This window comes from Zonotrichia albicollis, chromosome 4 (genome assembly GCF_047830755.1).
Source record: "Zonotrichia albicollis isolate bZonAlb1 chromosome 4, bZonAlb1.hap1, whole genome shotgun sequence".
Taxonomy (NCBI): Eukaryota; Metazoa; Chordata; class Aves; order Passeriformes; family Passerellidae; genus Zonotrichia; species Zonotrichia albicollis.
The window spans coordinates 64,163,969-64,178,748 of record NC_133822.1 but is presented as its reverse complement, the minus strand read 5'-3'; the positions used below and the strand labels follow the sequence as shown (position 1 = coordinate 64,178,748).

Here is a 14,780-nt window from a genome sequence, read left to right as displayed (position 1 = left end):
CCTGCCCTTCAGTATGAGCTCACTCAGCTGCTTTCTCCTGAAAAATATTATGCTGGTAGGGAGAGAAAAAAGCAATCTTACACCAGTGATTTCTGGAGGAGGACACGTGTCGGTGGGGGCAGCGCGACAGAGCTTTTCATAGAGGCACTTGCTGGGCTTGCCATCCTCCTCACACCACACACACCTGTACTCAGGTGGGGCAGCAAGGCACAGGCTGCAGTCACTTCGTCCGTAGGAGCAGTTGTACAGAGTCACTGAAAGATGAACAGCAAACACATTTAGATGTTTCTCTCTGTTTCAAGGATATTCTGTGTCCCTTAGGAAGGAAAAGTGACGCTCTGTATAAAGTTCAGTGGAGTCACGTGAGTGATAAGTACAGTCTGTTCTTAACCCCTGAATGATGCTGAGAGAAAATTTTATTTTTTCTCTCAGGAAAAACCTGACATTTATCCATGTGCAGAGTATGACTAGCCTGCAAATATATTTTTGTCACTCAAGCACTGTCAAAACATTCAAGTACAAAGTCCTTACTTTGACCAACCTCAATAACACATACAATTGTTTAAAGATTAATTCAAAAATCAGGCCCTTGGAGCATCCCAAGTCAGATATGGAAGGCATAGACTCTGCATGGATGTCAGTAGGGGTGGACATCAGTGGGCATGGGCCCTCTGCCAGTTGCAGGATTAAAGGAAGAAAGCTGCCTTTGTAGGCTGTTTCCAGGACATTTGGGACTTTCTATAATCATCACTCATGCCTGAACCAAATAGAAAGTTAACACTTAATAAAATGCTAACCTTTGTTCAAGTTAATACCTCTGTGTTTCTTCATTCTTCTCTATTTTCTTGCTTTTGCTTTCCCTTTTGTCTTGAACTGTCATCCTGATGTACACCTTGTTCTTTATGTAGGGAGGTTTAGTTCTATCTTTTCTGAGCCAAGAAATCAAATCTGATAGTTGCATTTCTCTTACTGATGAAGCAGAGGCCAACTGTACCAGACATTAAGCTTGTTTTGGCCCCCATCAATCTCTAGCATGATGCACAGTCACTGAATCAAACTAATTTTCCCAAATAGATTCAAAGCCTTGAGACATATCTCAGTGGTTCAACACCATAAGGAGAGCCTGGGCTTACAAAAAAACCATATGGAGATGCACTTGAGAACTAGCCCAGAAGAAAACAGACTGAAAAGATACAACATGTTTCTCTAGGGAAAGTGAGCAAGTTGCCCAGATTACCCAGCATGGGAGTGCTGTGCCTCCCTGGACAGGTGGGATGATTATTGTAAAGAGGAAAACATCTTGCTGTCTGCTTTTCTGCTTGTTTTTCCCCTGGTTCTCTCCACTCTTGGCTGCTCTGGATTTCTGGCCACACAGCCTCTCACCCTCTGCCACTCAGGCTCTGCCACTTTTTGAGTCTTGTAAATCAGCTTAACTTACCAGGACAGCAGAAAGCTTTATAGGCTTCCTCCTGTGCTCTTTCAAGAGTTAAATGTGCTTGCAGATGGGAATGGGGTATACAAGACAGAGTCTCAACATCTTCCCGTTTCCCTTCCCTTCATTAAGTCCCAAGAAACAGTAGCCCTAGTGACACTGGATTCTTTTCAAAAGAGGTTCATACTTAAAGATGCAGGAAATAAAGGAAAGTAAACAGATGTGGACAAAAGTAAATCCTTTTGAGATGCATACAGTAAAGGCCATTAAAAGCATCTATTTAAAACGAGCTTTTACTCTCAGAGGAGCAGGGCTTTACAAAGGACACTGGCAAAACCACCCTCCAGTCAGTAGCATTTTAATACACTTGCCATCTTCCTAGATAACAGCAGCAGCAGTAGCTCTCGAAATCTAATTCCAAGAGACTACCATGTCAGATTTCTAGTGAAATGAAAAGTAAAATGAGAATGTTAGTTTTCCATTATTTTTTTAGCAGTGGCCTTATTCTCCCGCTAGGCATGAACAATATTGCAGATGCCCAAGTCTTGGCGAGCCTCTGCCACTTGCAGGAGAACATGTAATCCCATAGAGGCAGTTTTTCTCTAAATGCTGTATGTTTAAACCCCTCAGCATTCAGTTTCACAGCTAGTCTTTAGATAATAACAGGGGTTTTTTATCCCCTACAATGAAGAGTTAATGCAATGATGCAGCCTGATTTTAACCCTTTCTAATCTATAGTCAGCACATCCACTTGATTTCAAGTACCTTTACAAGCACAAAATCAGCTGAAGAAACACTAGAGGTGCATGCAAAACTAAGGGACTTTGGCATTTGTAAAAACGAATCAATGAGAAAGAGCATCCATTTGATTCAATCTCTGTCTTGAACTTCCACGGAATTGATGAGCACAAGGCAGGAGTAGCATCATTGGCTTCACAAACTGAGCACATCAATATGGAAGGCACTGAGCAACAAACATAAACCAAGTCATATTTCCTGCAGTTTGTGGGTCAGTTACCCACTCTTTGTGTTGTTTTGTGGATATAGTGCTGAGGAAAATCACCAGGCTGACAGCCTATGTATGCTGCTGTTTGCTTTGTGGACAGAGGCAAGGACAAGTTTTCTCACTGGGAATCGCTTTTTTAGGAACCAGATTGCTTTCTTATTCCAGCACTCTGAAAGACTGCTACTGCACAAGCACTTGGACAGGAAATATTGTTGAGCAAATCTTCCCCTTGGCCTCCCAGACCTCAGATTTCCCACCTAGACAGCCACATGGCCACCTGGTACAGCATGGGAATTTGTTTACTGAATTACTTCATTATCCTTCACTGGCTGGACAGGGATTCATATTCCACCCCTCAACAAACAATGTCAGCACTGCAAAGTCTTGATGTCCCTCACATCCAGTTGCTTAAACGCAATGGAGAAAGCCCCGGCCTCAAAGCATTAACTGCTCCCCTTGTTCACTGATCAGCTCATTATTTGTACCAGCAGCAAGCTACTCATTAGATTCAGACTCTTATCCATCACCTTGAGATACCAGCTGTGATATCATCGATAAAAGGACAAAGGATAAAAGGGATATATTGGATTTCACACTGTTCAGAACCCCTGACGGCTCGAGATGTAAAAATGCTATCATAACTTAGTATTCACTAAGTGTCATACAAAGAAAGGGTTCTTTCACTGGCAGGTTCAAAGGTGCTTCTCAGCAGCAGCCATACACCCAAAGCCAATTCTTTTCAAGATGCATAAAAACACATTACACTCTGGATTTCATATGGCAAGGGAGTCTGAAAGTCAGAAAGAATTTGGATTTAAAAAAACCCCTTTTATACTAAAAAGAGACATCTGTTGATAATTTTTCAAGTCCCCTCTTGGAAGTGTTCTATATTTCAATTTGAATGATAACATTTCTTTAATAATTTAGCTTCTTTTTATGTTTTGTTTTGTTTTTAATGCTTTTTCCTGACTTGGAAAAAAGATGTTGGGAATATTTGGTCAAAATTCTGCAGTTTTAAGCATGACAGCCTCTGGAATGGAAATTAAGACAGTCTGAGATGGTAATATGACCTCCCTATAAAATTCATGCCAGGTCCTCTTTTAAGCCTTTTAACACTGCACATAGAACCATAAGAAAAATCTTCTAAAAACATAGTTCATGCTGCCAATATGAAAGAGAATAAATTTAAATATTGTACATTTGGAAAAATGGTCTGAAGATTTATTCTGCAGAGGAAATTACTTGGGGTACTAGTATTTTCCTGATGCTGTCCCATCATGCAAGTACATAAAAGGCTTGCCTCATGGGTTTTGCAATATTCTGCCTTAAATGTCAGTCCAAAGACAGGTAAGCTGGGTCCTAGATACTGCTCCATTCATTTTAAAGGAGTTTTCTTACCTCAGGATTAGGCTTCATTGCTTCATTATTGTATGTTGAAAAGAAATGAAATTTATATTCATAAAGAGATTTTTATTTCAGAGATCAAGTCTTTGTGCTATAATTTTTAATTTATTTTTAACAGAAATAAATTAATAGAGTAATGAGCTGAAAACACACTGAATGTTTCTGTGTTTTTCTTGATTGCCAGCTAACATAGGGACTGCAGAACCTGCCTGAACTGAGACAAGCTAGGAAATGAGATTTCATTTAAAGTCCATATGAGTGGCTGTGACAAGGATCCTCTTTCTGCTGCTTGATGAGGAAAGTTCATTAAGGAAAGGAAAAGATCATTGAAATAAAAAAATCAAAATGCTTAAGTGCTTAATTTTCATACTTAAGTATGAACTGGAAAGCTTTGCTATTAGGATTGCACTTCAGAGCAAAAGAAATCTTGAAAATTATAGAATCATAAAATCAGAACACTTTGGGTTGGAAGAGACGTTTAAAGGTCACCTAGTCCAAATCTCTGCAATGAGCAGGGACCTCTTCAGCTTGATCAAGAGATTTTTGAGATTGTCCTGTGTACAGCCAGCAGTTGCACTTGATGATCCTTGTGGGTCCCTTCCAACTCAGGATATTCTTTGGTTCTGTGATTCTACAGAGGCCCATTCAGCCTGAACCTCAATGTTTCCAGGTATGGGGCATCTACCATCTCTCTGGTATCCACAACATAGCCCTGTATCAGCCACTGTGAAGAAAACTGACTCTACCCCAGCTGAAACCATCATAGCAACCTGTGCCAGTGTTCACCAGCCTCCTTCCTTATATTTAGTCTCAATCTACCCTCTTTCAGTGTAAAACCATTATCCCTTCTTCTATTGCAACAGTCCCTGCAAAAAAGTTTGTCCTTGTCCTTTTTATAAGCGACCTTTTAGTACTGAAAAATTGCACTAAGGTCTCCCTGCAGCCTTCTCTTCTCCAGGCTGAACAACCCCAGCTCCCTCATCCTTTCCTCATAGGAGAGGTGCTCCAGCCCTCTGATCATCTTTGTGGCCATTCCTGCTCTGTACTCATTCCAACAGGTCCGTGACGTCCTCCTCAAGTGGCAGCCCCAGAGCTGGGTGCAGCACTGCAGGTGGGCTGTCTGAGAGTGGAGCAGAGGGAGAGAATCCCCTCCCTCACCCTGCTGGCCACGCTGCCCCCGATCCAGCCCAGGACATGACTGAGCTTTTTGGGCTGCACCCACACATTGTGGGGTCCACCTTGTCACACCCTGTAGGACTGCTCTCAGTCCCTTCATGTTCCAGCTTGTATTTGTGTTTGGGATTTCCCCAGCCCATGGGCAGGACCTGCACTTGGCCTTGCTGACCCTCACGAGGTTTGCACAGGCCCAGCCCTCGTGCCCACCAAAGTCCCTCTGGACGCCATCCCTTCTCTCCAGCATGTCACTGCACCACACAGCTTGGTTGGTGTCCCTGGCAAACTTGCTGACAACACAGATGTTTAATGCTTTAGTTTAACATTAATAACTTTTGATCTGTCAGATTTAATTGTTTCACCCAAACCAGTAAAGCCTACAAACATTCTTATTAACAAGACTCCAAATTATGAAGGAATTCATTTCTGCTTACTGTAATTATTCTCCCTTTAATGCCATATTTCATACTTACCCATCAGTTTGCTGTCAATCTTGACCTTATCTGTTTTTATGGATAAATTAAGTTGTAGGGTCTCATTTGCACTATAAGAAAACTGGAAAAGATGACATAATAGAGATATTTATACCTTCATTTGACAAGGTTAATTTCATGCATTTTCTATGATTCTCAATAATCAGACCTGTGAAGGTTTTTAGAAACTCTCCCAAGCCTTATCGCCTTTTTTCATCTTGGGCAGATACATTTATAGAAAAATGTTTTAATGAACCTAATCCTTCACAATCAGAATTTTCAAGTACCAAGGGACAGCAGTATCCGAATACTCTCTTTTCATTAATTTAATTTACATTTGGTTATAAGTATCAAAGCAGCAAAAGTGCTGTTCAGAGGCAGTAAGTATAGCTGCTGACCCTGCTGAGTTCTCCCTTCCCACACCATCTGGCCCCATTACTTCTGTGGGCACAGCAGACTCGCACCACATGGAGGGGAAATCTCTTGCATCTTTTACAGTGCAGCCTCCTCATTTTACAGCCAAATCACAAGGTTCACATGCTCCAAGACATGAGCTTCTGCTCATGCTGAAAGAGCAGCAATGACAATTGTTGGGAAACAAGAAGAACAAATAAAAATACAGACGCTTGATAAAGCAAATGCTTTGTGCTAGGCACAGATGATGCAGAAATGCTCATTAATTCTCAAAAGTAGTTAGTGAGCTTGTAAGATATAAAGTCAGCATAACATTTGTGAGTCAAACTTGGAGCTTAGAAAATAGACCATTTTAAAAATATTATTTCCTTTTGCAGTAAAAAAGCGAGAGTGAAAGAAGCATAACTACTAGGTAGCCAAGCAACAACATATTGTCACCATTCTTACCATTCCCATTTTTACAGATACAAAATGGGAAAGATAATGAAGTGGAATGTGGAGAGGGAGAGCACTGAAATTCTTGCATTTTATGGTCAATGATTTCACTAGATTGCATAAAAAATGAAGAATAAAACAGTAGTGGTCTCAAATTCCTCCAGAGACAGTTCAATAACTCCATGGGTTACACAGGTAGAGAAATCAGGGAGAAAGATTGAGGGCTTTGAGGGGAGACTTCAGGAGCTCTGAGCCAAAATAGTAGCCTTTGACTACTATTGCCAAAGGAGAATTTCCATCAGAGGAGACTTTCTTTTCTGAGGGAAATACATATTACCCGTGTAATTGTGGACACTTGTGGCTACAGTTTAGAAGAGCTGAGCATATTTGGTAGGCAAATAGCATTTTCACATTTACCTCTTTACTCACAAATGAAAATTTTCCTTCATCTGACTCATCAACAGAAGCTTCAAATTCAAATTGGCTGTTTCCAACCACAAATTTTTTACCCTGAGGATGAGAAAATTTTGGTTTAGAATTTGTATAGAATCACCAAGCATAGTAAAATATCACCAGGCGATATCCTGTTCAGCACTGGAAGTAATCAAATCCAAATGGAGAAGGCTAACTGGTTACAGTCATCTTCTAAAGCAATGCTAGAGAGAAGCTGAGCCAGAGCAATCTGTGACTTTGCTGTACTCCTCCAACATTCATTCATGGTAGGCACACCAAGAAGTTCAAGGAAAGCAAGATCATATATAGCACTCTGTTTCAGGGAGCAATAAGAAAAAGCTGAGAGATGTGAATACTGGATGGCTTCACACATCAGATGTGTTATTAACAGAGCTGTGTGAGTTCTGCCCTTAAAGGTTTTCTCCATAGGGATTCTGGGCAGAGCATCAATGCAAGAGTTGCATGGGAAACTGGAATGAACATCTCTCAGCTCTTCCTGCCTTTCTCCTGCCTTTCTGTGACTCCAGCTGTATTTTCACAGGACAGTCTTCAATGGCAGCACTAATTTAAGGGTGTTACTACCTCCTAGACATCATCCCCTCTCTTTTCCCTAGATCCTAAATCTATTGATTACTCTCTCAAGTCTGTAGCACATATTGACTTTCACTGCACTGACAAAACTCTCAGCTTGGCTTCTCTGTGATTCAGTCAAAGAACTTGGCTGGCTAAAAACCTCATCCCATGACATTGTTTCTGTGCTGGGTCAATCTCCTGCCCATAGGACAGACATTCAAACAGCTTTGCAAGAAGGGTATTAGAAAGAAGTGAGTAGCAAGGATATTTTCATACACTAATACGAAATCACAACTCAGATGGGGACAAGACAACCTTCAACTTTAGAGAATCACAAAATGGTTTGGGTTGGAAGGGACATTCAAAGACCATCTAGTCCAACAATCCTGACATAGGCAGGGACACCTTTCCCTATACCAGGTTGTTTGAAGCCCTATACAACCTGGCTTTGAATATTTCTAGGGATGGGGTACATAAAAGTTTCTTGGGCAACCTGTTCCAGTCTCTCACCATTGCCACTGCAAAAGATTTCTTCCTTATCTCTCTAAAACTACCCTTTCTCACTTTAAAAAATGTTGCCCCTTTCTCTGACCCTACAGGCCCTGGTAAAATGTCTCTCTCCATCTTTCTTATAAGCCCTATTTATATATTGAAAGTCCGCAAAAATGTCTCTCAGGAGTGTCCTCCAGGCTGAACCACCTCAACTTTGTCAGCTTTTCTTCAAAGGAGATGAACTCCAGCCCTCACCTGCTCTCTGATCATTTCCATGTCTCTTCTCTGGACCCATTCCAACAGATTCACGTCTTTCTTGCACTGGGAACCCCAGAGCTGGATGCAATACTCCAGCTGAAATTTCAGAAGAGTGGACTGGAGGAAGATAGATCACCTCCCTTGACCAGCTGGCCACACTTCTTTTGATGCAGCCCAGGACACTATTGGTTTTTTGGGCTGCAAGTGCTCATTGCCAGCTCACATCTAATGTTTAATTCTCAAGTCCTTCTCCACAAGGCTACAATCCATTCAACCCCCACTCTGCATTGATCCAGGTGCAGGACCTTCTCAGTGGCCTTGCTGAGCTTCTTGAGAACTTCATTGTGGATGTAAAGAACTATTCCCTGTTTTTGACCAGAGCCATCTGAGTCTAGACTGCACCTGGCGATAACATAATGGTTACTGGATTCCTCTTTTCTGCTCCAAAGGTTAAGTACTTGTCTCCTGCTATCTTCTAAGTCTTGTGTATAAGCATCTTATCCTTTTTATTTGTAGCTACTTCTTCAGTGTTGGACACACAGGTGCCTTCTGGTACCTAGGTTTTATCTAATTAATCTGGTACACTAGGTTTATCTAATTAATGCAGTGGAAAGCTTTCCTACAGCACCTTCACTGGGACAGGTTGGGCAGTGAACATGAGCCCACCAAGGTTTGGGGCTTAGGAGGACAATGTGTATCTGGACAACTAACCAAAGGTTAAAACAGACTCGAGGCTCTGGGTGGTTATTTTATAGAAGAAAACAAACCTTTTACTTCTTCCTTCTAGGAAGCTAGATACAGAAAATAAGCTACTGCCTGAGCTCTGAAAAGCCTTGTCTGAAAATTAACAGCCCATTCTGCCTTAAAGAAAACATCTACATAGTCCAGGTTTTAAACCATCTCCTTACAATTATTTTTTATAGGAATGCTGCCTTGTTTTCCTTGCCCCACATATTTTAATATAACGTGTTTTTCAAAAGTGTTCAAATTCTGCTGCTCCTGTGCAAGGCTTTCCCACATGCTTAACAGCAGGCTCTGGAGAGGAGGAGAGCTGTGGTGTGTGTGACAGCTGATACCTGGAGTGCACTGAAATCAGGAGCTGCTTACCAGGCTCTTGAGCAGAAGGCAGCAGAGCTCACAGTCAGTAGTTTGGGGGCAAGAGATGTGTAGCAAGCACTAGGAAGCAGGTTACACATCAGACACACATGACAAAGACAAATCCAAATGGGAAATTACTTTTAACGAAAATCTTTGGCAGGCTAATAAGGTTATCTTGATGCTGGTACATCTGTCTCTCCTACTGTGCCAATCTTTCAAGGACTCAGCTGGAGAATGCCTCTCAGAAATTGCATGCAATATGACTGATCAGCACTCGACTTCCCTCCCTCTGCCTGTCCTGGATGGTGCTACTCCCACAAGAATGACAACAGCTTGGATTTCTCTCTCCTTCCTACTGAAATTCTTTCAGAGGAAGGAAGGGAAGAACAGTCAACAGCTCCTCCTCTCCTAGGCTATTTCCCTCCAGTGAAAGCTATCATGAGGAGACTTATTCTTTGTGCTTTAAGCATTCACAAGTTTACAGGAGCTTACAAAATGTGTGAGTTTATACTTCCACCCTCAATGGAAGTATAGCCGTTTCTGTATTTCCAGTATAGAAATAATTCTTGATGTAGTCCAGCAACAGCAGTTTTTAAAGCCATTTTCTTCTCCTACTCACCAAGTAAGCCCTTTAATGTTCATCTCCACCTAGAGATGAAGATTCTTACACACACAATGTTGGACAGTACACTTAGTCACCCATGGCAAGGCTGGGTGTGCAACACCCCTCTAAGTAAAACACAGATAAAATCAAGATAATAGAACTGGTAGTTCAAAGTGACATCACAACATTAATTTTCTGCTTTTTCTAAGAAAGAATTTAGGCAAGGAAAACAGGAGGAAAATGGATATACCAACGTCCTAACCAATAAAGACCTTAAATATGCTCATAGCTGCATGACTGCTAGCTTCAAAGATGCTGTAATGCCCAGCATATCCTGTGGCAAAATTGTTCCACATGAGAAGCCAAATGCTATTTAGCATTTGGGCTGTGGGCCAATCCCTACAAAATATCCATCCATGGCTTCTTCTGGGCCACCCTGTTTTCCATGAAATGTTTACCAAAGGCTAAGTGTAAGTTATGCCCTTCATTCAAATGAACTTTCAATCATCAGAGTTTCTTCTTCAGATAGAATAATCCCACAGGCATGAGTGCCCGTGTGATTACCACTATTTCATGCCTTATTTGTCTGTTATCACATGTATTAAAGGGCTGTGTATATAGCTGTAGTCACTGCGTGTGTTTGTTGAAGTCCTGTCACTAAAGGCATTCTTGTTTTTATTAAAAACATGCCTCTGTAGCAGGATATATGGAGCTGACCCCATGACAGAGATGACATTTTCACATTGCTCCCACCCAAGAAAAATTACTCTGACATCATTTGACATTCATTGCTCTCCAGCATCTTTCCAGTTTTGGGACTATGCATTCACCTTGGCTTCCTACAGAGACTTGAACTCCTCATAAGACTTCCCAGTTCTAAGCTAAATAAATACATTCTGTAGGCAAACTGTTAAACATTGCTACCCATGACAAAGCATCCAATCCACAGGATGTGTCTTTGCATTGTTAAATGCAATTGACATCTCACAGAATTAAAAAACCCCAGCAGCCTTTTCTCCATTCCCTTTTTGTAACTAGTAGTTCAGAAAGATTAAAGTGCTTATTCATAGAATAATAAATTAGATGAAATAGTTTTTGCATCCCTGCTGTAATTTCTCCTTGGAGGACAAGGGTCCACTAGAAGTCAAATTCAGCACATCTAGATTATGCATCTGCCCTGAATTTCTCTAGAGAGAGAAAAGGCTCTTCCAATTATAACAAGGGAGCAGGAAACGATTTTCCTCTTGGGCAGAAAAACAGCGCTTGCCAATGTTAAGCAAAAGAAATAAAAGTATAATCTCCAGAATACTTTTCAATTAGCTGTGGGTGTAGGAGAGGTGTTGCATGCCACATGTTGCACACAGCCACATGTCCTACCAGGAACCAGTTCTGGCATCTTGGAGAACAGACCAAATTCTCCAAATTTGCATTTCACTGTCTGCATATATTTAAGGTCTTCAAACAAAAATGTTCATTTTTGAACATACGTTTTTATAGCACAGTTTTCATATATATGTCTATAGTAGTGACACACATCATGGTCTTTACATGGTGCTTACAGGTTGCTTTTTGCACTTCTCTGAATACCCTTCTTACATTGCTACACTTCTGGCCTGTTGACCCTTTTCCATCCCTTGGCAGGAGCAGCAAAGGTGACAGAAGGAATTTAGAAGCTATACAGCATTCCAATTTGAAAAAGGAAAAAAAAAATCCTCAAAAAGAAGAGCCTTCTTTCCCATGATAGATGGCCAGTAGTAAAAGAAATCAATGTACTCCCCAGTGCATCTATCATCAATTCCCATTTACACAAAGACAACACAGAAACAAAGAATAGAAACTGATAACAATACTTGAGCTATCACCTAAAAATGGTTTTAAAGCTTCATTTTCATCCCACTAACAAATAACATTTTATGCATCATCTAGACTATCATGCAATTAAAACCCTGGGGTCTATCTGACTTAGAGACTTCGTAATTTATTTTCTGGAAGCAAGTACTAAGAAAGAGAAGCCTTTGCTATGGGTGAGAAAATACCTGATCTTCTGGTTTGATGGTCACACACACACACACACACACACAAAAGTGAAAGATGATGTTATCCAAACTAAGAAACTAAGAAACATTTAATGTCTGAGTGCATTTTTGTGTTTGGAAGGCGAAAACTTAAAAAAAATTAAGCACACAGAGTGATGTCATTCTAGAACAATGGCAACAAAACCCATCAAGTATTTAATTAGAAAAAGATGTGAAACATTCACAATTCCTACAGCTCCTCTCATTTCACTACATGAAAAATAATTGTCCAGTGTTTTAATAGGTCCAGTCTACATCCTTTAAAATGCCCCCTCCATTTTAATAGTTAGAGTATTTTCTCCAACTCTGATTTTCTCTTGGCAATGACTCTACCACAGTAACTGATATTTTATCAAACTTGAATGCAGCCCTTTTCTTTCTTTAAATTACAGGCAGGATCTCCAAGGCACATGAACCAATGCTTTAGTTTAGGGGTGTGGATGCAGTTACGAGGCATTCAAATGACAGCTAGCATTGAATTATTCTGCTTACCTGGTAATAATCTAGATGTTTTCCCTCAAAATACACAGTTGTTTGGTACTCCATAGGTATTATTGAAGGGTCAGGGTTTAGAAACTGTGGGCATTCTCCTTCCTGGGGAGAGATACATTTTATATGTTATTACAAATAAAAAATCTTATCACAACAAGCTCCAATGGCCTTTGGACAATACAGTGATTGTTCTGAAGAACTTCATGCTTAAAATACAGTGACAGATTTGATTACACCCTTTCAAATTAGACATGCTAAAAATGACTGCAGCATATGTCAAAGCTGTGGGTGATTATCTCTCCCTGCCTTGAAATCTCGTTCCTCCCATTGAAGCAAAATAGTAAAAGGCACAGAAATATCCTTTCAGGAATTATTCAGTCTCACTGCCCCGCCTCAATCACACCCTTAAATTCCCACCCCCACACTGTCACTAAAAAAAAACACCTTACACTTCTGGAGTTAACTTTAGAATCATTTTCAAATCTCTAATTCAACCAACTGATATGAGAGATCCAGCAAACAAAATATTGAAGTGTTCTAATAAAAAACCTAATAACCTTATTTTTAAACATTACCATATTTTGTTTAATCACATCTTGTACTGAAGAGGACTCTTCACAGATATGTCTCTTCCAGTCCCACTGGCAATTCCATCTATTGCTTGCACAGGAATAGCATCTACAAATATAACACGGTAGTCATGACAAATTGTCAGGCTTTTTTCCCCCACTACCAAGAAAAGTAAACGAAATTCCATATATATTCACAGAGGGTAAATCAGTCTGTTAGAGTGTCCTTACCATATTAAGATCAAACTTCACAAGAACAGTTCAAGAACCCCCAAAAGCTATTTTATCCTTTAAATAAATATTTGAGCGGGGATCAGAAAATCATAGCATTTGCAAAAACTTTGAGATCAAGCCTGAGAGGACTGGAGGTGATTTTGATCAACCTTCATACGTAGGGATGAACAAAGGCTTTGGGCTGGCTGCACCTGCCCTGTCTGAAGGCACTGCAATCCAAAGCACCAAATTATCATCATTACAGGGCACAAGTTGGCACACAAATGTCCACATTGCTCACCTGCAGACACATTAGCAGCTCCAGAAATGGCAACACAATGAACTGGCCTTAATTATATGTGCCATGAATATTGCTATTCCATGCTTTATGCTGCTGGCTCACCAGGTGCCCTTCAACCATTTTTAAACTCCATTAAAATGTAAGAAAAAGGATTTGGACACTGGCAAATTTTGAGTGCCAAAGGCTTAATTATGAAATGATTGAGTAATTCACGTGCCAGTTACCTAACACACCAAGCTACAAGATCTAAACATTTAAGAAGCTGAAATACTCACGGCTGATTTTCAATAAGATTCATTGCTTCTTCACAGTCATAAAAAGGGTAAGTATGTGATGCAAAAAAAATCTTGTTCTTTTCAAAGGTTAACTGAAGTGGAACTGAAACATGATCTGTCACAAAAGAAAAAAATATCCAAATGGTTGTTGAATTCTTCAGCTCTTGAGCTGAATGATACAATGATAACAGTTTTATTAATTTACAGGACATAAGCAAATATTTAACTATACTGTTAACACTCTCGATCTCGTGACTTAAAGTCTGTAAGTTCTGTTTTGTCTTTTTAAGCTTTGCAAAATTTTTCAGTGCATGATTCTCAGAAGAAAAACAGAGAAAAAAGGGGAGAAGAATATTAAAAGAATAGCTTTGTTTTATGGAAGTGTTTTTCAGTGGTGCTATTATCATGCTAGACTTTAAAAGAGTCTAGAAGAACAAGGAAAACTGATTAAAGACATAATTGAACAAGATGAAAACTGGCACAAGAACAGTAATTTTAAATAAAACATTTTCTTAAATATGAATATGTCTGCATGTAAAATTACTCCTTTCATTTGTGAATTAAAAATGTTACGTGAATTCAAGCAAGTGCTCTTTTTGGTTAATGCCCAACAGTGCCTGCAACAGTTACCACAGGCATTTGTGAGCTTCAGTTTGCCATACACGATTTCTCCACAAATGTACTTCTTGTCTGGATTATTACTAAAAAGTGAAACCATTTGAAATACCTTTTGCAGAAATCATTAAGCCCTAATGACAAGCTATTTCACAAGCTATTGAGAAACTTCAAACTCTGCTTTCCTTGCGCAGGTTCTTGGAAGACCATCAGCTGCTTGGCTGGGAGTTACCTCTGCCTGCACTGGGTCCCCTCGAATATTTCAGACTCACAGCAGTGACAGGGGATTTCCTAACAACAGGACTGGGAAAAGGCATCCTTCCTAGAAATTCCTTTTGGAACCAACCAACCACAACCCAGACTTGTCCAACATCAACAGGGCTTCTTAACAGTAACTGGATGTCTCAGGACTGCCAGGAATACAC

At 40.3% G+C, this 14,780-nt stretch overlaps 1 protein-coding gene across 10 annotated transcripts in view; it reads right to left on the bottom strand.

Annotated features, from left to right (window-relative positions):
* Nucleotides 1-14,780, bottom strand: part of PLXNB2 (plexin B2) — a 250,888-nt gene that overhangs the window by 51,297 nt on the left and 184,811 nt on the right. For all 10 annotated transcript variants that reach the window (XM_026790282.2, XM_074539984.1, XM_026790283.2 and 7 more), the window contains 6 exons: nt 13,741-13,855; nt 12,958-13,060; nt 12,383-12,484; nt 6,755-6,847; nt 5,489-5,570; nt 82-254 (listed from right to left, as the gene is read on the bottom strand). In XM_026790282.2, coding sequence (XP_026646083.2) covers nt 82-254; nt 5,489-5,570; nt 6,755-6,847; nt 12,383-12,484; nt 12,958-13,060; nt 13,741-13,855 — 668 coding nt within the window. The remainder of the gene's footprint in view (nt 1-81; nt 255-5,488; nt 5,571-6,754; nt 6,848-12,382; nt 12,485-12,957; nt 13,061-13,740; nt 13,856-14,780) is intronic.